The sequence below is a fragment of the Rutilus rutilus genome (genome assembly GCF_951802725.1).
Source record: "Rutilus rutilus genome assembly, chromosome: 19".
Taxonomy (NCBI): domain Eukaryota; kingdom Metazoa; phylum Chordata; class Actinopteri; order Cypriniformes; family Leuciscidae; genus Rutilus; species Rutilus rutilus.
Genome location: NC_140232.1, coordinates 18,488,336 through 18,511,236, shown reverse-complemented (window position 1 = coordinate 18,511,236; position 22,901 = coordinate 18,488,336). Strand labels below are relative to the sequence as shown.

General features: G+C 37.0%; 2 protein-coding genes across 3 annotated transcripts; both read right to left on the bottom strand.

Annotated features, from left to right (window-relative positions):
- Window positions 1–928: 928 nt before the first annotated feature.
- creb3l3l (cAMP responsive element binding protein 3-like 3 like) lies at window positions 929–6,510 on the bottom strand. Its single transcript, XM_084388730.1, has 10 exons — window positions 6,405–6,510; window positions 5,627–5,758; window positions 4,958–5,288; window positions 4,756–4,841; window positions 4,281–4,373; window positions 4,067–4,173; window positions 3,462–3,530; window positions 3,264–3,348; window positions 3,007–3,097; window positions 929–2,131 (listed from the first exon to the last, which is right to left on the bottom strand). Exons 2-10 carry the CDS (start codon window positions 5,756–5,758, stop codon window positions 1,743–1,745), a joined length of 1,383 nt encoding a protein of 460 aa, XP_084244856.1. The 5' UTR covers window positions 6,405–6,510; the 3' UTR covers window positions 929–1,742.
- A 1,000-nt stretch (window positions 6,511–7,510) lies between these two features.
- nim1ka (NIM1 serine/threonine protein kinase a) lies at window positions 7,511–22,587 on the bottom strand. 2 transcript variants are annotated; one of them, XM_084388484.1, is made up of 6 exons: window positions 22,479–22,575; window positions 21,152–21,188; window positions 13,689–14,266; window positions 12,880–13,231; window positions 10,127–10,395; window positions 7,511–8,497 (listed from the first exon to the last, which is right to left on the bottom strand). In XM_084388484.1, the coding sequence occupies exons 4-6, from the start codon at window positions 13,169–13,171 to the stop codon at window positions 7,742–7,744; spliced, it is 1,317 nt and encodes a 438-aa protein (XP_084244610.1). In that variant the 5' UTR covers window positions 13,172–13,231; window positions 13,689–14,266; window positions 21,152–21,188; window positions 22,479–22,575; the 3' UTR covers window positions 7,511–7,741. The 2 variants fall into 2 exon arrangements, with proteins under 2 accessions (XP_084244610.1, XP_084244609.1); XM_084388483.1 differs by lacking the exon at window positions 21,152–21,188 and having other exon boundaries at window positions 22,479–22,587.
- Window positions 22,588–22,901: the final 314 nt, after the last annotated feature.

Sequence of the window (22,901 nt, the reverse complement as noted above, 5' to 3'; positions counted from 1 at the left end):
AATCTTTTGTCTTATATGCTGCAGACTGAACCATTTGTCTTTGTCTTCAAACATTTTGCAAACATCTCATTGTTTTTTTTTTTTTTTTTTTTTTTTTACTTTGCACATTGTCACCTCCTTAACTACCCATTAAAATAATCTTGCCAACAGAATAATCAAGTCTTCTTTCCTTTAAAAAAAGGAAAGGTCTTTTTATGTGTAAAAGTGAATAAATATCTATAGGTATTTTTTTAAATAGGCCTATAATAAACAGATTTCATTTTATTCTGTTTTGACAAAATTAACCTTATAATGATGTATAAAATATGAACCAATTAGCACCACATTTTACACGGCTATTTTACAGTAGAGCACATTCATGCCAGAGATCTTTTATTTACTCTTCTACCAAAACCCAACCAGATCTCAGCCAAATATTTTCTTATTCTGGCATACCGAGCTCAAGCCAGGGCTCAGCCAAAAAGATACAATTAGATTTTTGTTTCTTTTGGTTAGCCAGACTCCAGCCAGAGCTTAGCCTAATACTGTTTGACACAAGAGTGTGAAAAAAACAGTGCCAGAATTAAGCCAGAAGTGCCTAATGTAAGCCAGACTCGGCCCAGACTTTGTTGCTATCTGGGAAGCTCTTTTTAATACGTTTCATTGGTTAAATATTTGCAAAACACTGGAGATAAGAGGTTTCTGCACGATGTTTAAAATGTGGTTAATTTAGATAGTAATTGTCTAACAGTGTTTTACTATTAGAGTAAAAAAAAAAAAAAAAAAGGTCCTCGTAATTGAAGATGTGCAAACACGTGCCATGCATAAATCTTACCCTGATCGATTCATATGCGTCATGTCTAGAATTATGTACAATGCTTGGCCGTTCATTAGTTGCCATTTCTTAATATCAGTTTTCATTGTGATGAATGACAAAAAAATGCATGTATTCATAGTAAACTGATCCTTTTTAATAGATAATTACATGATCAAGACAGATATGAAGTTTATCAACATTCCAAGTTTGTAGACACATCAGTGCATCATATGACCAAAGACTGAAAGAAATCAATAAAAAAGACTGCAATAAAATATCTACATCAAAATGACATAAAAATGCTTCACTGACACAGCAGATCATGACATTTGTTTTATATGTATATATACATATATAGACGTAAACCCTTTTTTTATTGTGTTGATGTATGTGCAACACTATACCCCCTCTAAAAGGTACATTTAAAGCTAAATTTACAGCAGTTTAACGGAAGGGGTTCTAAGCCACAAATAATGCACAAGCAGAAAACAACCTTTACAAAAGAATTAGCATTTCCCTTTTCTAAATACACTCCCATGTCACTATGACTGATATTTCAGTGGTGGAATCTCTTTAAGCATGTGGCTCCCTTATTAAAAAAGGGAAATAATATTTTACTAGATGTCCAAACACCTAAAATGTCTCAAGTAATACAGACAAATTAATACATTTCCTAAATGTACTAAAACTCAATGAGGATGCAATGCAGAGTTCAATACAATGTAACTCATTCACATTTCCATTAAAAAAGAACCATCATTTGTGCAGAAGAAAATGAACAATAATGGCTGGGTTTCATAAAAAGTGCTATTATAGCATGACAATAGATCCATATCAAATGTAAACAATAAAGGAAAAATGGTCAGACTGTGATGCTGCAATTAAGAGAAATGGCTATACTGAATCTTTTACCTAAAACAAAGCAAGGTTTGTTTTAGATGCTTTCCTACATTTCATCGGATCGGTGCTGTTGTATTATAACTGACGTGGGTTTCTGCTCCATCCAGCTCTCCTTGGTTTTGCTCTGCCCGTCGTAGATCACCGGAGATGCTGGGGAGTTCCTGTGAGACTCTGAGAGAGCTCCGTCTGCTTTGAGATCTGACTGGGCAGCAGCGGGGAAGTCAGCGGATGAGTTGCTGTTGACACCAGACTCGGAGTCAGACTGCTCGACCCGCTGGTAGTCAGGAGTGTGGTTCTGACCGCCGGACAGCAGCACCTGCTTATTCTCTATGGTGGCCACTAGGAGGACATCCTGCTCCGGCACTTCTTTAGCGGAGGTGGATATAATTTCCTCTTTCATGATAGCCGGATAAGACCGCAGGGCTCGGGACATCCCTAGAAAGCAGTGGAAAACCACATTCTTAAATGACTTAATTACAAAATTGATGCTAAAATAAAAACAATCGTAACACCAATCTCTTCCTGCACTTTTTATGATATTATAATGTAAATAGCTTTTGATTTAGATTTTATTTTAGAACTTTATTCTGCTCCCAGATATCTAAGAAACATGAAGCTGTTTAATTAATTTGCATATTAATTTTATTTGATTATTTAGAATTACTAGAATATTGATTTTTAAAAACTTTAATCAATGTTTATTTTTGTAGGTATATGCTATTAATTTTAATGTAATTTGTTTATATTTATATTATATTTATATTAACTATTTAACTTTTTTTTTTTTTTAAATAAATGTTTAAAGTCACCATGAAATCAAAATTGACCACTCTTACTTTTATGGAATATTGCAGTATTTCTTAAAAATTATTTATTCTTGCACATCTTTTATTTATTTATTAATGTGCCTTCGTAATCTTAAATCAAAATAACTTCCCCTCTCTCTTGCAACATCTCTGATGATGTGTTTACTGGCGCTGTCACTCACATGACATCACAGCAATAGCAAATCGCAGCCATCCAATCAACTCTCGATGGACAAAATCAAGTCCCCCCCCCCCCTTTTTTTTTTGAGAAGCCATTTCATTCAGATATATGGCACAATATGGAACTTCTGTTTCATGTCGACTTTAAATAAATGTGTTATTGCTGTAATGTTAAAATTGGTATTGAGAATTGTGGAATTTCACTGGTACACCAATGATTACTGAAATAGCATTATTCTATAAGTAGAACAAAACATAGCAGAACAACAAGCAGGACAACATTCCTCACTACCCTACAGGAACAATGACAAACGTTGTGCTCACCTGTAGATGATGTATAGAGTTCTTTCTGATTTCTGCTGCCAAAAGGATTGACTGAGGGGAAAATGATCAGACAAAAAGAAAGCAGGAACACCTAGAAAAAAAAAAAACAGAGAAGGTCAAGAAACGCATCACACTGCTATTGTATTCATGCAAGACAATGTTACGATTACATGCTGGTGAAAGTTTAAACTCATATTTCATTTAAGACCAATTCAACCCTACTGAGAGATTAAATTGCCACAGTGGTGAAAACTCACCATGATACAAGTGCTAGTCGTGGTGGTTTTCATTGTGGACATTTTCACCATAGCCTGCAATTTTCTTAGCTGTTCAATTAGGGACCTAAAGATACAAAAACAACAATTCTAGTTAATAGCATTTAGGTATTATTACAACCAATATTAAGATGAATTAAATAGAAAATAATGTTGTGCTAACACATGATGTACACTTACATGTTTTGTTTCTGCAGCATCTGAACTTTCTTTTGTAATTCCTGGTTGTGAGCAGTGCAGATCGCCACCCTATGGACACACAAAACATTTATTTCAATTGCTTAATAAACACAAAGTCATTTATTCAGATATTTGTTCTTTTGAACTCTATTTTTTAAAGAATCCTTGAGCAGCAAATCAGAATCATTTCTGAAGGATCATGTGACACTGAAGACTGTAGAAAATTCAGCTCTGCCATCACATTGAATAAATTATATTTTAAAATATATTCAAATGGAAATCAGTTATTTAAAATTGTAATAATGTTCCACAAAATTAGTTTTTAATGTATTTTTGATCAAATAAATGCAGCCTTGGTGAGCATAAGTAATAATTGTAATAATCAAATGCTTCCAATGCACAATATATATCATTCATTCCTGAAACCTTATTAATGAAATTAATTATAGATTAACTGAACTATAGCAATTACACACATTCAATATACATTATATTATGCAATACCTTTATAGTTACTTATATAAGTACCTTTATATAGGTGTTAAGTGCTGCCTCAATTTTGAGAGACATTATATGTGTCATGGTGTCTGTCTCTCCACACGAACCTGTTTTCTAGGCCATCAACATAAACTTTCTTCTTTTTGCGACTCTCCTGAGCAGACTGCTTGTTCCGGATCTTTCTCCTCACCCTCTTCAGGGTCCGTTCCTCGGCCTAAAGAAACACAGCCTTTTAACTAACACTATCATATTATATTTCATTTTGCGTTTCATTTAAACTTTAATATGAAACCATCATAAATCAGAATCCATTTCTCTTACCTTTGTAAGAGGCATCTGACTTGGAATACTTGCACCTTCTTTTGCCAGAAGTCTCCTCTCTTCATCGGTCAAAACAATCTCCTTGAATTGGAACTGGAGGCAGAATATGCACATTATAGCCTCGTAATCTGATCACATTTAGCAAAAAATCATATAAAATGTGATTTTTACAAATCCGGTTTCAGCTACAAACTGTGGTTTGAAATCCTATTCAAATTGCATTTCTGGAAATCCATTTCAGTCTGACCGCTCTAATAGGATTTTATGTGACTTTCTCACGCCGTAAAACGTAAACAGGTCAGACGTTGTTATAGGAAACATGCTGAACGTCGCTACAGAAACAAGGTTATGTTGTTGCCGGTCGAGCAAAAAATGACAATATAAGGGAGACGTGTTGAATTTTGATACCGATAATTTAGATCAGATTCCAATCGGATACACATATTTCAGATTTTTTTTTTTTTTTTAAATGTACCTGGTTGTCTGGTTTGGAGTCTTCAATCGTAAGTGAGCAGGGCGGCTCAGGGGAGAGGTCATCGTCCATACTGACATCAAAGTCATCTGACAGGAAGAAAATAAACTTAAGATGGGGCACTTTAAGATAAGCCTTTTGAACATATAAACAAGAATATTTCATGCATCCCTTCACACCACAGCCCACCACAACAGTACCGTACCAACATCTATGAAGACATCGGACTCAGGATTCTCCGAGCGGACACTGAGCAGGGCGTCTGTGTCCTGTGGGAGTGTGTAACAGTGGTCTGTCTGCACCACCTGGGCCTCGTAGCTCTCCATCACACACTCGGGATAAAGCAGGGGTTCGAGGCCTGGACTGGGGACGGTGTCTGTCTCACTGCCATCATGTGGACTTTGGGGGGTGGTATCCTCAGAGATGCCGCTGTCACTGCCATGAGGAGACTGAGACAAGCAGTTGACAGACAGACCATCCTCTTCCTCACCCAGAAGACTGCTGAGAAAGTCCTCTGTATCCATTCCATCCAGCATCTGCAACAATAAAAGCATTAATCAAATTACCAAATACAATAAGTATTATATTATTATTATTACTATTATTATAATATATATATCGATTTGATATACAGTATATTAGTGCTGTCAAATCGATGAATGCAAAGAAAGATGCGATCATAGAGCTAGTCTATGATATGAAACTGATAAAAAGAGAATTTTATATATATACAGATTTGACAGCACTATATATATACAATTCTCTTTTTATCAGTTTCATATCATAGACTGGCTCTATGATTGCATCAGTTATAGCATCTAACTTACATGAGAAAACCATGAAAATTAGATCACTACACATGAAGGTTACGTACATTATGCCCTAAAAGCAAATCATCCAGGAAGTCATTCCCCTCTGTGAGGAACAGATCACCGGATCCTGGGTCTTCATCTGGGAAGATTAGACCAAGCAGGTCTGTGTTCTCCATATCTTCGCTTACTGACATCTAAAAGAGGAAGTAGAAATCAAATGAGAGGGTAGATCCGCAGTGACGCTGCGCACTGACAGCTCGATCAAGTTCAGACCCCGCCCACTCTCATCATGTGACTGTAATTCCGTCTTAAACAGAACAACACAAATGACAACTAACAAGTTTCACACCGCTCATAGTCCAGCGCATGCTAAAAGTCACAATCGCAAACATAAAACGGTTGTGTGTGATAATTTCTGATAAATAGTTTTAAACCCATTTAAAATGATAGGGAATTACTGTAACACGATGACAGCTCGTTTAATTATTCACTAGTAACAATAACCGTTACAAGTGCCACGACGATACAGATATGATTTTAATCTGATTTGGTTATATGATCCGATTTCCTATGTTCAACACATTGCAATATGTGAAGCAGAATTTACAAATGTATTGTTAACAATAACAGCCTACTAATAATAGAACGGAATATAATATAACAATAGAATGCTTATTGTGATAAATGTTATGATACATGGAATACATTACATCACGTAAAAAATTTGCTGGTAAAGCATCTGACAGGTCTGACATTTGACAGCTTTACAATAACTGAATTGTGAGGAAATGTGATTTTGCTCTCATTTCTATCTAAAAAAGCTGTGAAATAAATTCTTACCTCTGTTGATCTTGTACCAATACAAGATACGTTGACATATACAACAAATAGGAAGTGCCTTCTCTCTTTGTCTTGAAATGCAGTTCCTGATGAAATCACCCTCCAACGAGGCAAAAATTGCGTCATCACGTAAGGGTGCATCAGTACGTGCACGTCTTCTGCGAAAGGCTTTCTGGGAGTTGTAGTGTAATAAATCATGCCTCAAATAAACCGCTTATGAGTCTGTACTTTTGTAAAACTTTAAAATGTGTTAATGTTATTGTAAGTTTAAATCGAGAAATCCTAAAAACGTACAATAAATTATTTGATTATAAAAACGTTAATTAGAAACTTAAATGTGCAAACAAGTGTACATTCTAGCCTATGCATATCATCATGTGAATATTGCATACTTATAAATCGTGTATTTTTTTTGTATGCACACGTTTTGTGTTTTTTGAGGACTCTCAATCAATGATTTTTATACTATACAACATTTTCATTTGATCCCATATACCTAACAATTACAGGAACCATTAAGCATGTTTTTAATTTTCATAATAATAAGAACAATAATTTGGTATTAGTTTTCCTCATGCCATGGGGACCAAAATCTTTAAATAAAATTCAAGGTTTTACTATCCTTGCAAGGACATTTGGGAATACCTGGACCACACACAAAAAGACACACCTATTCTGGTACATCTATCTTTGTGAGGACATTCATTTGCAAAACCCATCACAACTAAGTGCATAACCCAAACCCTTAAGGAATTTAACTTAAAGCTAGCCTTAACCTAATTATAACCTTATCCCTAAAACCAACTCTTGACCCTTAAACAAGTCTCAGAAAGTGAGGACCAGCCAAAATGTCCTCACTTAACTCTCTTTGTCCTTAATCCGATGGTCTAAAACTCAAACTGGTCCTCACAAAGATAATTGTGCAGGTGCATGAATGCACACACACTAATATTTTGTTTTCACTATCATTTCTGTATTTTCTATATTTTAAATCATATATGAGATTCATTTTTCAGTGGACTCTTATTTTATCTTTATTTTTCCAACATTTGTGGTAAAGTATTGTGTGTCTGAAATATATTTGCAAAGAGAATGCTCGAAACAATGCAGTCTAAAGCACTTTTATTACATTTATGACATGACATCCATGACATTAAGACAAAAGTCTTGCTTCACTCACCTGCAAACACTCATACTTTCCATTCATCCGTGTAGACTACTTCATTAGAGACATTCACTGATCTCCTTTTCAATGAAAAAAGATAACAAAAGAGGTATATCAAATATAACTAGCTGAACTATATCTGTCCCTCATTTCTATATAAGCTTTCTGAGCATCACAGAATGATGCAGAGTTTGGACGTATGCCTCAGGCTCCTGTATGTCTTCAGACGCTCCTTTTTAACATCTGTTCCGTTTACTACGTGAGTAACTACTGGCATGCTGTCCACTGCTTGTCGTTTATGTGAGCGGTGTAAGAGGATTCGATAGACTCCAGTGATGGAGCTCCTGCAGTCTTTGCCCTGGTTGTTACGAATGTGGTCAGCGGTGATGCCAAAAGCCTCCAGGGCGTTTTTCACCTCTATCTCATGCTCTTCAAGCTCCCCTAGCTTCGACTCTGCCAGATGGAGCGGGTCCATTTTAAAGGGCTCCATGGCCTTGGGAAACTCCACCGGCAGCAGCCACTCACAGCCCATCATCTGTTCTACACTGTAGCGGTCAGACGGCTGGGATTGCAGGATGCCCCGGATCAGTTTCTGACAAGCTTCCGGAACCCAGGTAGGCACTGTGTACGACCCATCCAGGATGCAGCGCTTCAGCTTGGCCACCGTTTCGGCACGGAAGGGCATGGAGCCGGTCACCATGAAGAAGAGCATGACCCCCAGGGCCCAGATGTCCACGCAAACACCTATGTAGTGTTCGTCTCTGAAGAGCTCAGGGGCGGCATAAGGGGGAGAACCGCAGAAGGTGTTGAGGGTCTCGTCGCGACGGCTGACGGTGCTGAAGCCAAAGTCTCCCACTTTAACACATGTGCTACAGGTGTAAAAAACATTCTCTGCTTTCAGGTCTCTGTGAATGATGTTATTGTCATGCTGCAAAATGACAAAGAGAAATTACTATTAACAACTAAATACATAGATATTTTGAATAACAATGTTGATACATTAATTTAACTGGATATATATATACACACATATACAGCGGGAGAAATAAGTATTGAACACGTCATCATTTTTCTCAGTAAATATATTTCCAAAGGCGCTATTGACATGAAATTTTCACCAGATGTTGGTAACAACCCAAATAAGCCATACATACAAAGAAACAAACAAGTTAAGTTATGTGTAATAATGTGAAATGACACAGGGAAAAGGTATTGAACACATGAAGAAAGGGAGGCGCAAAAAGGCATGGAAAGCCAAGACAACTGCTGAAAACTTACAGTAATTAAAAAGCAATCCAGCCCCCTGTCAGTGGAAATTAATAACAGCTGGTTCAGTCCCAAATGATGGCCTACAAAAAGGTCTCATTGCCAAGGTGTCACACAAGACACATCTCATGATGGGTAAAAGCAAAGAGCTGTCTCAAGACCTTCGCAACCTAATTGTTGCAAAACATAATGATGGCATTGGTTATAGGCGCCATTCTAAGCTTCTGAATGGTCCAGTGAGCACTTTTGGGGCCATAATACGGAAGTGGAAAGACAATCATTTCACCATAAATTTGCCTCGACCAGTGCTCCTCGCAAGATTTCTGATAGAGGAGTGAAAAGAATAATCAGAAGAGTTGTCCAAGAGCCAAGGATCACTTGTGGAGAGCTTCAAAAAGACCTGCAGATAGCAGGTACTGTTGTCTCAAAGAAAACAGTAAGTAATGCACTCCACCGCCATGGCCTGTATGCACGCTCACCACGCAAGACTCCATTACTGAAGAAAAAGCATGTTGAAGCTCATTTAAAGTTTGCTGCACAACATTTGGAAAAGCCAGTGAAATACTGGGAGAATATAGTGTGGTCACATGAGAGCAAAATTGAACTGTTTGGATGCCATAATACACACCATATTTGGAGGAGAAATGTCAGTGCACATTACATAAAAACACCATACAACTTGGTGTTGGCTCTTGGACAACTCTTCTGATTATTCTTTTCACTCCTCTATCAGAAATCTTGCGAGGAGCACTGGTTAGCCTATTTATTCTTAAATCTCATTCTGAACTATTGTATTGCTTTCAGCTTTATGACGGTCAATCACTGTTTGTGATCACTGTACCATTCAAATAAAATAAAAAAGAAATAAAGACAAAATTCTCTGTGACTTCTCTTATAATTGCCTTGAGTTTACCTGCACGTAGCAATAAAGACACAAGGACGCTTTTTGCCCAAAAGTCTTGGACATGCGGCATTTATGAGAACGGATTAGAAAAAGTGGCCTCTTAATTGTCACCTAAGACTGGAAACACCATGCCTTGGACATCTCGATAGATGGCGAGTGGTGCTGCTGGTATGCATATAATCATAGAAAACAATGTGTTCAAATTTTAAAGACGTGGCACTGCGCTGCGATTCTCTCAGTGTGCGACCCTATTTACACAAGCTTGGAAATACTTAAATCTGCCAAATTTGAAAGGCCAGGAAAAAGAGAGAAAACACGAAGCTTGCATTTAAACTTTCTCATGAATTGCCTCCTTGAATTCTATTCCATGCTTCATGTACATCTCACCATATGCTTCACGGCTGAGAGAACTTGAGAGAAGACAATCTTGCTGTCGATGTCGGAGAGCTTTCCCTCTGTGCTGATCTTTGTGTAGAGCTCTCCTCCGCTTGCGTACTCCATGACCAGGTGCAGGCGGGTCAGAGTCTCCACCACCTCGTACAGACGGATGATATTTGGATGGTGCAGCTTTTCCATGCTTGATATCTCCCGGGAGAGAAGTCTTTGGGTCTTTTGATCGAGCTTGGTCTTGTCCAAGATCTTGATGGCTACTTTGTCTGTGAATGAAAACATACATTTTCAGCTACAGGAGCTTCTCATTCAGAAAACATTCATATTCTTTTGTCTTTGATACTTAATGCATTCTAATGCAATTTGTATATATGAACTGCTTAGTCAAAACAGCAGTAAACGTCCACTGTAATAAAGGAAAGACCTTTGAGCAGTTTTGATATCAGATATGGTGTGCCATGCGATATGGAATGTCATTCTACACCCTTTCTTCAAGATCTGCTGCAACACAACAAATACACTGTGCATGTAATTCACATCGCTTTGAAACGGCACACCACGACCTCCTATCCCTTACACACACCAATCTTTGATGAGGCCTACAGCAATTCTAAAGGTCTCGACAGAAATGTGACACCTCAAACCGATCCATCTGTGTCTGAACCAGACAACTTGTCTCAGCTTGACTTTGACCGAGGGCATGCTTCCCACATTATCAATGTAACCCTGACTTTTCAGGACACATTTTCATTTCATTTTCAAGTTTGGCAGGAAAATATTATTTGAATGTATATATTGTATTAATATATTACTACATTAGTTGGGGACACTTAATATTCAACAATATTATTGATGTGAACTGAACTGAGCTGGACGATGACATCACTGTTTTTCTGTGGAACTGCTTTAAAGATATTAGATGAAATTAACTCATTTCATAACTGATGATTTTTACAACGGAACTGAATCAACACTGAACAATGACACAATTCTCTTTTTATAGGCTGCTTTACAGCCGAAATGAACTCTGTTTGGATCATTGAATTATTTGTTATCGCTGTAAAGCTGCCTTGAAACAATCTGTATTGTATAAAGCGCTATATAAATAAAGGTGACTTGACTTAATTACCTGTTTTGGATCAAATGTAGCAATATTCTAAATATATGAGTTGTAATATACAGTATATATATATATATATATATATATATATATATATATATATATATATATATATATATATATATAATTTTTCACAACTTTCAACATGTTTAGTGATGTTGCACCATTCAAAAAAAAAAAAAAAAAAAAAACGATTATATAATTTTTTTAATATAAAAATATTGAATATTTAAATTTTTATATTCAAAATGTAAAAAAAAAAACTGATATCTAATTCATCATCAGCCTAATAATTCTCTGTATATGCTGCTGATAAAAAGTTTGGGGTCATTCAGTAAGATTTTTTATTATTATTAATTTCTTTAATTTAATATTTTTTTTTTGCAAAGATGGATTCAATTGAAGAAAAGTGAAAGTAAAAACGTTTACATTGTTACAAAAACTTACTATTTCACAAAACAAATGCTGTTCTTTTGAACTTGATTAATGGCTGATGAAAATTCAGCTTTGCCATCACAGAAATGCAATAATATTGTAATAATATTTCCCAATATTACAGTTTTTACTGTATTTCAAATAAATGCAATCTTGCTGAGCAGAAGATACTTCTTTCAAAATCATTTAAATATTTTACCGACCCTAAACCATTGAAAAAAAGTGAATATTTGACTTTTCACAATTTCACAATTCTCAACAAGTTTAGTGATGTTGCAACAACGATATGAATTATTCTAATATTAATTGTATTAAAAAATATTTAGTAGAGTCTAAATATACAAAATTGTATACAAACATTAGGGGTCATCAATATGGATTGATACATCGATCAAATGACTAAAGATACGATGTATCGATGCAACGTGTAAAAAATCTGTACCTTTATTTTGACACTCTCCACATCTTCACGCAATGTCTGTCTATGCATTACCGGCGCCAACGCGTGCATTCTCGTTTAAACACAACTGTCAGGGCTCGGCAATAAGGACTGACAGACAGAGTGCTGAATGATCACAAAACTTTTATCAGTAGCACGTGTTTTAAGCCTTGCCAATTTAAGGATTCAAGCACAAACAGACGAAAAAAAGAAAATATTTCGGTACTCGAGCACAGTGTGAGAAGTTTTCTGTGCGCACACACAGAGAGAGTTCTCTTTCGCGCTTGAACGGACAAAATTATGTCAGAATGCCCATATTGGCGAATATCCTAGTAAACACAGTCGTTCATGTCTTAAGTAAATGTAAAATGTAAACTAAATTTGAATTTCTGTGCCTGAAAACCTCTGTTAGACCTACCTGAAAAACCTGAAAAGCACTGATTAATTCGTCTCTGTTCTATTGTAATTTGGTTATCTGTAGAAAATATTCTTAGCATTGAGTCTTTGCATGTCTGCATTTGCCCCAGACTGCGATCAGGTTCAGCCTTCTATAATCTACTGGGAAGACCTTTATAGAGGTCAATGCAACTAAAAAACAGGGCTCTAAGTATGCATTTCCAGGCACTTTACATGAAACTTTGGTGTCAGAGGGCTGCTCTAAGATGAACATCGCGATATCTCAACCACCTACTGTAGCTTGCGGGAAAACTTCTCAAGAAAGTCAAAGCATATGTACCATTACATACAACTGCTTACCTTTCGTTAGAGCGTGGATGCCCAGCTTGACGTGAGAAAAGTTTCCGCAGCCGATCTCGCCACGTATCTTGTAGAAACCGATGCGGCGACCCACGGTGAGCTCTCGCACCATCTTCTCATCTTGGCACATGTCCAGATTGAGCTTCTCCAGCGGGGTGAGGCGGCGCGGCTGGGTCCCCTCGTCGTCCGTGCAGATGTCGGAGCTGTCTTGTCGGCTCCATCGTGCATAACGCTGGGGACCCACAACTGAGACCCCGACGGAGCCCCCCCCAGACGGATAGACGGCAGTCATCCTGCCACAGGCCACTGGGGGGCTTAGCTCATGGCAGGAGACCTGGAACTAAAGCACCACCTGAAGGTATAAAATGATACACAAGATGGAAGATCAATTTGCTTGACCTCTACATATAAACTCAAGGAGCTTATTATAGAGCAAATAACATGATATAATGTATTATATAACTACTATTTAAATACTTTAAATATTATTGTAGGCTACACTATAAAAAAGTTGCTGCCTTAAATTTTGTAAATACAATCAACTTGGATGTTTAAGTCATCCCAACTTAAATTACATAAAACTGACTGATTCTTGTATATTTTTGTTGAAAATTGAGTTGAAGCATATGTATAGCATAATATGTACAGCAATAGTAAATATACAAGTATAATAAATAATGAATAAATATAAAAATGTACATAACCTAATAATATTTGTATATAAATACATTTTAATAAAATAAATGAACAATTTAAGGATTATTTCATTGCAAAGCATCATCGCACATTCATGAATAGTCCTTTCTCACCTTCACATGTTGTCCTGAATGTCTGTGTCAATTTCCAAAATTAGCTCATTATTGCCACATCTCAGCTCAAGGTTATACACATATCCAAGTATAAAGGAGTAGATTGTTTAGGGTCCGTCTGCTTCACCCAAGCGGCCAGGTGCACAATGCTGTTCCTTCCCCTCAGTCCTGCGTCTCCCTGAACCTCATCAGATATGCCCGATTTAATTGGTGAGTTGCCTCAGCGATAAAAATAGACTGGGGATCAGCGTTGAGAACGATGAGGGCTGTGATTGTTGCCTGGCTGCTATAACAAGGCTCCACGCTGCCCCTCGGCAGTCCTGGTTTCTTGTATGGCGCTTCCTCTCATTTAACATCTTTGGCTGGTTGGTCATTCAGAAATGGGGAAACCAAATGGAAAACAGCCACTCCCTCTGATTTGTTCATGTCGGTGTGTGTTTTTCTGAGCTTCTGACTCACTCTACAGTCTTCTTTCTGGGATTAGCGTGTACAGAGATCCTAATCCGTGCCTTTTTTTGTGGTCCTTAAATATCCAATGTAAACTACTGTAGGGACTAAACTAAAGAATTCCTGTTTACCTGGGAAGAGAGGAAGAGAGAGAGAGAGAGAGAGAGAGAGAGAGAGAGAGAGAGAGAGAGAGAGAGAGAGAGAGAGAGAGAGAGAAAAGAACACATTAAGACCATGACACTGCCTTTATCCTGTCCTTAACTCACCTTTCCGTAAACTAAACCCTTAGTTTATGTTTTTTTTTCTTTCAATTTAGTTTGTCTAAACCTGTGTGGAGTTTTATGGTGGTAAGTTTCTGAAGCTTTTACATTATTAAATAAAAAATAAAATAATAATTTTACAATTAAATGATTTACAATTTTAAGAAAATAAAAAGAAACATGTATTTATAATTAAATTTGAAATAAATTAAATGTGTTACTACAAATGTGTCTGAGATCAGTGTGTGTTTGTGTGTGTTTCAGGATGCAATTAGGGTGAGTTTGCTGATGTAGTTTCTTTAACAAAGTCCCTAAAGAGCATAATAGAAGTACACAGAGTGCCCTAGAGCCACTAAGCACTAACAGCACACACAGAAAAGCCCTACACACCCATTACGCCACAAATATCATGATGTATGAAGCAATAACAGAATATCAATTCAGATTATGCTTAATCTGACTGTATTGACAGTAAAACAATTACAAAAGTAAACACCACTGTTAATTTTGTTTTAAATAAACTAACTTTTAATTGAGCAAGGATGCCTTAAATTGATCAAAAATGATAGTAAAGTCATTTATAATATTACAAAATATATATATTTCAAATAAATGCTGTTCTTTTGAACTTTATATTCATCAAAGGATCCTGAAAAAACTGATCAGTTCCCACAAACAACTGTTCAAAATTGATTATAATAAGAAATGTTTGTTGAGCAGCAAATCAGCATATTATAATGATTTCTGAAGGATCATGTGACACTGAAGACTGGAGTAATGATGCTGAAAAGTCCGCTTTGTAATTACAGTAATACATTATAGTTTGAAACGGTTTAAAATAGAGGATGGGCACCTATGTAACTGACCCCAAACTTTTGAATGGTAATTTAAGTATTGAATCATTCATAATGTTGATATGCGATTTAACATTATTTTCATAGATAGATGATGGAGTTACCATATCTATCTATTTTCAGAAAGTGAACTTTTTTTTTGCACATGCTCTATGATCAAAGGACACCAGGTGTGTTAAATTGAGGCAGTTTCTCCTCAAAGGACTATTGAGCATTGCACCTGCACATACACCTTTAAGTGTGATGATGTGTTCTTTGCAGGTGGAGACGAGCGGTGATGCTGATATAAGCTGCTGAGCTTGGTTTTCAACAGGGTTCTTTGACGCAGTTGTATTCTTTTGTTCTAACTCCCTGAGCATCAGCATTTTAGGATTATATCCAAACCAACCAGATCTGTAGAAACATGCTTTGAAGCTGATCAGGTGTTACAGTCATGTATATTTACCTGTGTATTGTGTATCTCTCTAACTGGTTTGTGTTACTACCATAAATGATCAGTGATTTGACAATCGAATAAGAACCCAAACAGTCTTACTTGTTAATTAACCAGCAGGTCTTTCTGAGAGGTCTTTTTCTTCATTAAATCCACTGGTGTCAGCATTGAGCATTCAAAGCATAGGACTGCAGATTCATTCGCACAACAACATTTTGTTGATTTCAACAATCCTGAGTGAGAAATACACTGCTTTTTAAAAGTTTTGGGTCAGTAATTTTTTTTATTTTACTGTTTTAGAAAAACAGCTGCATTTATTTGATAAAAATACACTAAAAACAGTAATATTGTGAAATATTAATAATTATATATATATATATATATATATATATATATATATATATATATATATATTATTTTTTTTTTTCCTTTTTTGGAGCTCAAGAAACATTTCTTCTTATAATCATATAGAAGCAATCTTATAATGCTTAATATTTTTTTGAGTAAACTGTGACTTTTTCAGGATTCTTTGATGAATAGTAAGCTCATAAGAACAGCATTTATTTTAAATATTTTTTTGTAACAATGTAAATGCCTTTAATCTTTGAAAGTATATGAATAAAAATGTCATCAGTGTACCTTTAGTGTACTGATTGATAAACTGATGATAATCATAAACAGTGGGATGGTAGCATGTACAGATCAACATAGGGCTGAAAATCTACATCTATCTGATAGTGATACCTTATATTTTCTGTCATTCTGATTGCCCTACTTCACACAATCTATTTACCACGGCATAGCACACAAAATCAAAGTGATGTTTCTCATGAATACTCAAATCCTCAGGCTTCAAACGCCGTGCTGTACGTGTGTGTGGTGCTGCTGCTGCTGATTGCTGAAGGGGCTGCAAAGATTCAACCGCTGACAAAATTCTCTTTTAAAGTGTAAACCAAGCAGGAATACTAAAACGATCCATTCAAGTGAATGGATGTGCATGTGTCTGCATTATGATCTCCTTCTCTCTCTCTCCCCATTTTCCGCCCCCTACCCTACCTTGCTGCTGTGCCTTTAAAGGGTTAGTTTACATAAAAATTAAAAAACTGTCATTAATTACTAACCCTCAAGTCGTTCCAAACCCGTAAGACTTTCGTTGATCTTCTGAACACAAATTAAGATCTTTTTGGTGAAATCTGGGAGCTTTCTGTCCCTGCATTGACAGCTACGCAACTACCACTTTGACGCTTCAGAAAGTTTATAAACTGATCGTAAAACTAATCCATATGAATTGAGTGGTTTAGCCAACATTTTCTGAAGAGACTTGATGATTTTATATAATGAGCAGATTTAATTTAGGCTTTTATTCACATTTAAACATTGACCAAATTGTTTTTTGCGTAACACACGAAAACGAACCTCATTGGTTCTTGCTGAAGCTCAAACGTGCTGCGTAACATGAGAATGAACCTCATTGGTTCTTGCTGAAGCTCAAACGTGCTGCGTAACATGAGAATGAACCTCATTGGTTCTTGCTGAAGCTCAAACGTGCTGCGTAACATGAGAATGAACCTCATTGGTTCTTGCTGAAGCTCAAACGTGCTGCGTAACATGAGAATGAACCTCATTGGTTCTTGCTGAAGCTAAAACGTGCTGCGTAACATGAGAATGAACCTCATTGGTTCTTGCATAAGCTCAAACGTGCTGCGTAACATGAGAATGAACCTCATTGGTTCTTGCTGAAACTAAAACGTGCTGCGTAACATGAGAATGAACCTCATTGGTTCTTGCTGAAGCTAAAACGTGCTGCGTAACATGAGAATGAACCTCACTGGTTCTTGCTGAAGCTCAAACGTGCTGCGTAACATGAGAATGAACCTCATTGGTTCTTGCTGAAGCTAAAACGTGCTGCGTAACATGAGAATGAACCTCATTGGTTCTTGCATAAGCTCAAACGTGCTGCGTAACATGAGAATGAACGTCATTGGTTCTTGCTGAAGCTCAAACGTGCTGCGTAACATGAGAATTAACCTCATTGGTTCTTGCTGAAGCTCAAACGTGCTGCGTAACATGAGAATTAACCTCATTGGTTCTTGCTGAAGCTAAAACGTGCTGCGTAACATGAGAATGAACCTCATTGGTTCTTGCTGAAGCTAAAACGTGCTGCGTAACATGAGAATGAACCTCACTGGTTCTTGCTGAAGCTCAAACGTGCTGCGTAACATGAGAATGAACCTCATTGGTTCTTGCTGAAGCTCAAACGTGCTGCGTAACATGAGAATTAACCTCATTGGTTCTTGCTGAAGCTCAAACGTGCTGCGTAACATGAGAATTAACCTCATTGGTTCTTGCTGAAACTAAAACGTGCTGCGTAACATGAGAATGAACCTCATTGGTTCTTGCTGAAGCTAAAACGTGCTGCGTAACATGAGAATGAACCTCACTGGTTCTTGCTGAAGCTCAAACGTGCTGCGTAACATGAGAATGAACCTCATTGGTTCTTGCTGAAGCTAAAACGTGCTGCGTAACATGAGAATGAACCTCATTGGTTCTTGCATAAGCTCAAACGTGCTGCGTAACATGAGAATGAACGTCATTGGTTCTTGCTGAAGCTCAAACGTGCTGCGTAACATGAGAATTAACCTCATTGGTTCTTGCTGAAGCTCAAACGTGCTGCGTAACATGAGAATTAACCTCATTGGTTCTTGCTGAAGCTAAAACGTGCTGCGTAACATGAGAATGAACCTCATTGGTTCTTGCTGAAACTAAAACGTGCTGCGTAACATGAGAATGAACCTCATTGGTTCTTGCTGAAGCTAAAACGTGCTGCGTAACATGAGAATGAACCTCACTGGTTCTTGCTGAAGCTCAAACGTGCTGCGTAACATGAGAATGAACCTCATTGGTTCTTGCTGAAGCTAAAACGTGCTGCGTAACATGAGAATGAACCTCATTGGTTCTTGCTGAAGCTAAAACGTGCTGCGTAACATGAGAATGAACCTCACTGGTTCTTGCATAAGCTCAAACGTGCTGCGTAACATGAGAATGAACCTCATTGGTTCTTGCTGAAACTAAAACGTGCTGCGTAACATGAGAATGAACCTCATTGGTTCTTGCTGAAGCTAAAACGTGCTGCGTAACATGAGAATGAACCTCATTGGTTCTTGCTGAAGCTAAAACGTGCTGCGTAACATGAGAATGAACCTCATTGGTTCTTGCTGAAGCTAAAACGTGCTGCGTAACATGAGAATGAACCTCATTGGTTCTTGCATAAGCTCAAACGTGCTGCGTAACATGAGAATGAACGTCATTGGTTCTTGCTGAAGCTCAAACGTGCTGCGTAACATGAGAATGAACCTCATTGGTTCTTGCTGAAGCTAAAACGTGCTGCGTAACATGAGAATGAACCTCATTGGTTCTTGCTGAAGCTCAAACATGCTGCGTAACATGAGAATGAACCTCATTGGTTCTTGCTGAAGCTAAAACGTGCTGCGTAACACGAGAATGAACCTCATTGGTTCTTGCTGAAGCTCAAACGTGCTGCGTAACATGAGAATGAACCTCATTGGTTCTTGCATAAGCTCAAACGTGCTGCGTAACATGGGAATGAACCTCATTGGTTCTTGCATAAGCTCAAACGTGCTGCGTAACATGGGAATGAACCTCATTGGTTCTTGCATAAGCTCAAACGTGCTGCGTAACATGAGAATGAACCTCATTGGTTCTTGCATAAGCTCAAACGTGCTGCGTAACATGGGAATGAACCTCATTGGTTCTTGCATAAGCTCAAACGTGCTGCGTAACATGGGAATGAACCTCATTGGTTCTTGCTGAAGCTCAAACATGCTGCTTAACACAAGAATGAACCTTATTGGTTCTTGCTGAAGCTCAAACATGCTGCGTAACACGAGAATGAACCTCACTGGTTCTTGCCGAAGCTCAAACATGCTGCGTAACACGAGAATGAACCTCATTGGTTCTTGCTGAAGCTAAAACGTGCTGCGTAACATGAGAATGAACCTCATTGGTTCTCACACATCAAGCAAACATGTTTGAGCTTCCATTTACCATTACTGATGTGTGAGCTGATGAATGTTTATTTGTGAATAAAAGCCTAAATTCAATCTGTTCATCATATAAAGCGATCGTGTCTCTTCAGAAAATTTGGACTAAACCGCTCAATTCATATGGATTCATTTTAGGATCTCTTTATGATCTTTTTGAAGCGTCAAAGTGGCAGTTGCGTAGCTGTCAATGGAGAGACAAAAAAGCTCTCAGATTTGCCGTCGGATCCGATATCAACCTGCTTTACCCCTAAATACATATATTTTTTAAAATATATATAATTTAATGAATTAATAATTTCATGTCACACATTTGGAACAACATAAGCGTGAGTAAATGATAACAGAATTTTTATTTTTTCGATGAAATATCCCTTTCAAAGTGTATATTTTCTATTGAAACTCTTTTTTTGTCTAATTTCTAAAACCCAAATTCAATATCAATTCGTCAAAAACAGCAAAAAGCTCATCATTTAGCTCCTCTCTGGTACACGACACCATTAGCATGAGTCTCACAGGCAGGATTTAGAATGTGGTACTTACATCAACTGTGTGACTCCCTTTGCACTGACTACGCGTGAAGCATTGTCCACAGGGGCCATTTCTACCAATACGGCCCTGATCTACACACAAGATAAACACTCCCCAAATGGGATATCAGTGTCCCCTGAGCCTTGTTGCATGAACAGGGCTCAGCTAGTAAAATCTTTCGCTCAAATGCAGAGACTCATTCTACAGAAAGTAACATTCTTACTCAATTGCTCATTCACTCTATGACTTTCCTCACTGCATCCGAATATACCAAATTCATAGTATTCATTAAATAGTAGGCAAAAAGTCTTTGATTTTTTTTTTATTCAAAAACTCAATTCTGAAGTGCACATCCTTTTGATACGTTACTATCCCACAAAGCCATTAGGGAGGATTTGGGAATGGCAGTAAAGCGATGCAACTGACACCGTAAGTCACATGACACTGACAACATAGCAATGATATAGCAAACGTAGTACATACTACAAGGAACATCCTTGTAAGTTCCAAATCAAATGTAGTACCTAATCAGTATGCGATTTCATTAGCAGCTTTCGTGTACACACTCATAGGCACTGCTACACAAAGCCCCCCTGTGTGTGTTTTGATTGAGACACATGGCCAGAGACGGGAAAAAGAGCTCAGTAGTGAAAAGATCAGGGACAATAGGGGGCCAGAGGTGCCAATCTGGAATTTCCATCACGTAGCTACAACTACCGAATGGCAAATCATTTATTGAGGAATAAAGCACTTAAAACCTATTTTGGACCTGATATCTAACCCAAAGCCAAGCACTGTATGTCATATCACACGAGAAGAGAAGGCATTTAAAGGGATAGTTCACACAAAAATGAAAATTCTGTCATCATTTACTCACCCTCATGTTGTTCCAAACATGTGTGAGTTTCTTTCTTCTGTTGAACACAAAATAATATATTTTAAAGAATTTTGGTAACCAGAGAGTTGACTTCCAAGTACATATTTTGAGAAGGCACTGCAATACACAATGAAATGAACTGGTTACGTCTCTTTCTAAATAATGCTATTAATTCTTCCAACTGCATTAAAATGCATAAAACCACAAGCATCACACATGCTTCAGAACATGTAAACAGATTTTGATACATATCTGAATATGTCCATTTTAATGAGTCCTTAAATAAGGAACATAATTAAGAAGTTCAATTGATGTTTAGACCTTTGAGGGAAAAACATGCAGATTATGCGACGAAACCACAAGGCTGTTTCCGTTGCATTGTGCCCTGTTAATGTATTCCCCAACGCATCAAAGCGGCTTTAATCTCAGACCTAAAACCATGTTTCATGTCATCCAACTAAGGAGTCATCAAAGGGGCCTGAACAAAAGTTGACATCAATCCGTGAGAAACTAGAAAGGATCATTCGATATCATAAATTACAATATTCTCAGTAAATTAATACTTCTATTCAATAGCTATATGGGATCAGCTTTGTTAATTCAGGCCTGGAGATTCACACACCTGTACTGTTCAAACACTAATGCGGTTTTATTATTTACACCTGCTGAGACCCTCTGTAGACCCCCACAAATTCCCTAAAGCAAGACTAAAATCATGTTAATCACAAATGGCATTTGATTAGAAGATTTTAAACCAGTTTGTCAAGCTTTGTAAATGGTACAACTGTAAAATATTATGACATTTTTTACACTAATAATAATAAAAATATTAAATATTAAATTAATTAAATATAAAACAATATTATGGGCAACAAAATTGCTCTTTAAGGATAAGACACTTTCATGACACTTACTGTTGACACCACGCATGTTAGTGCTAGCTGAACTGCAATATGATCATAAAATATGACTAATAATAATAATAATAATAATAATAAATATATATATATATATATATATATATATATATATATATATATATATATATATATATATATATATATATATATACTTTTTTTTATTCTTTTTTTTTTTTTAAATGAGATGATGTTCGCCAAATATGAATTGTAGTTTACACTACAGGCTAAAACTGCTGCTGGGTAGTAACACACCAGGTACATCAACACCAAGATTTGTCGATTGATAGCTACACAATTTATATCTAGAAGCCTTGTAAACAATTTGCAAGCATACATTAACTGATCATGTTTTTATGAATGTACTAATCTCTCATATAGTGAGAATGGATTAGGGTAAATATCCTTACCTTTCTTAGGCGTTGCGAGATCATTCAGTGTCTCATCTCGGTGCGTGTCATTGGCCTGAATGTGATGCGTGAGGACTCCAGGCACCATCACAACAACAGGGAGGCCAAGTGACGGACAGCTTCCTTACCCAATCGCATTTTAGGGCGGGATTTAGGGGTGTCTTAACCCAATAGGCTATTAGGACATTTCTTAGACAGACCAAAAAATGTGGGTCTTTTGAAATTGGCTAAAAATCTACAATATGTAAAAATAGTTATATATGGACGACTATAGTTTTCTAAAAAACAACAACAAAAACAGTCACTTACCTTTTAGTGTAATGTGGCACTATCCCAATCAACTATAATAAAGTATCAATTGAATATTACTAATGGTGATCCTATAAACCAGTGGTATTCAAACGATTTCATCCCACTTGCAAG

Coding starts and splice junctions, on each gene's coding strand:
- nim1ka (XM_084388483.1), bottom strand. CDS start 13,171: ATGACTGCCGTCTATCCGTCTGGGGGGGGCTCCGTCGGGGTCTCAGTT. Junction 10,396..12,879: donor CATCCACGCTCTAACGAAAG/GTAAGCAGTTGT, acceptor TTTCATTCACAG/ACAAAGTAGCCATCAAGATC. Junction 8,498..10,126: donor TCTCAGCCGTGAAGCATATG/GTGAGATGTACA, acceptor GTCATTTTGCAG/CATGACAATAACATCATTCA.
- creb3l3l (XM_084388730.1), bottom strand. CDS start 5,758: ATGTCAGTAAGCGAAGATATGGAGAACACAGACCTGCTTGGTCTAATC. Junction 3,531..4,066: donor GTTGATGGCCTAGAAAACAG/GTTCGTGTGGAG, acceptor GTGTGTCCATAG/GGTGGCGATCTGCACTGCTC. Junction 3,349..3,461: donor ATGCTGCAGAAACAAAACAT/GTAAGTGTACAT, acceptor TTGTATCTTTAG/GTCCCTAATTGAACAGCTAA.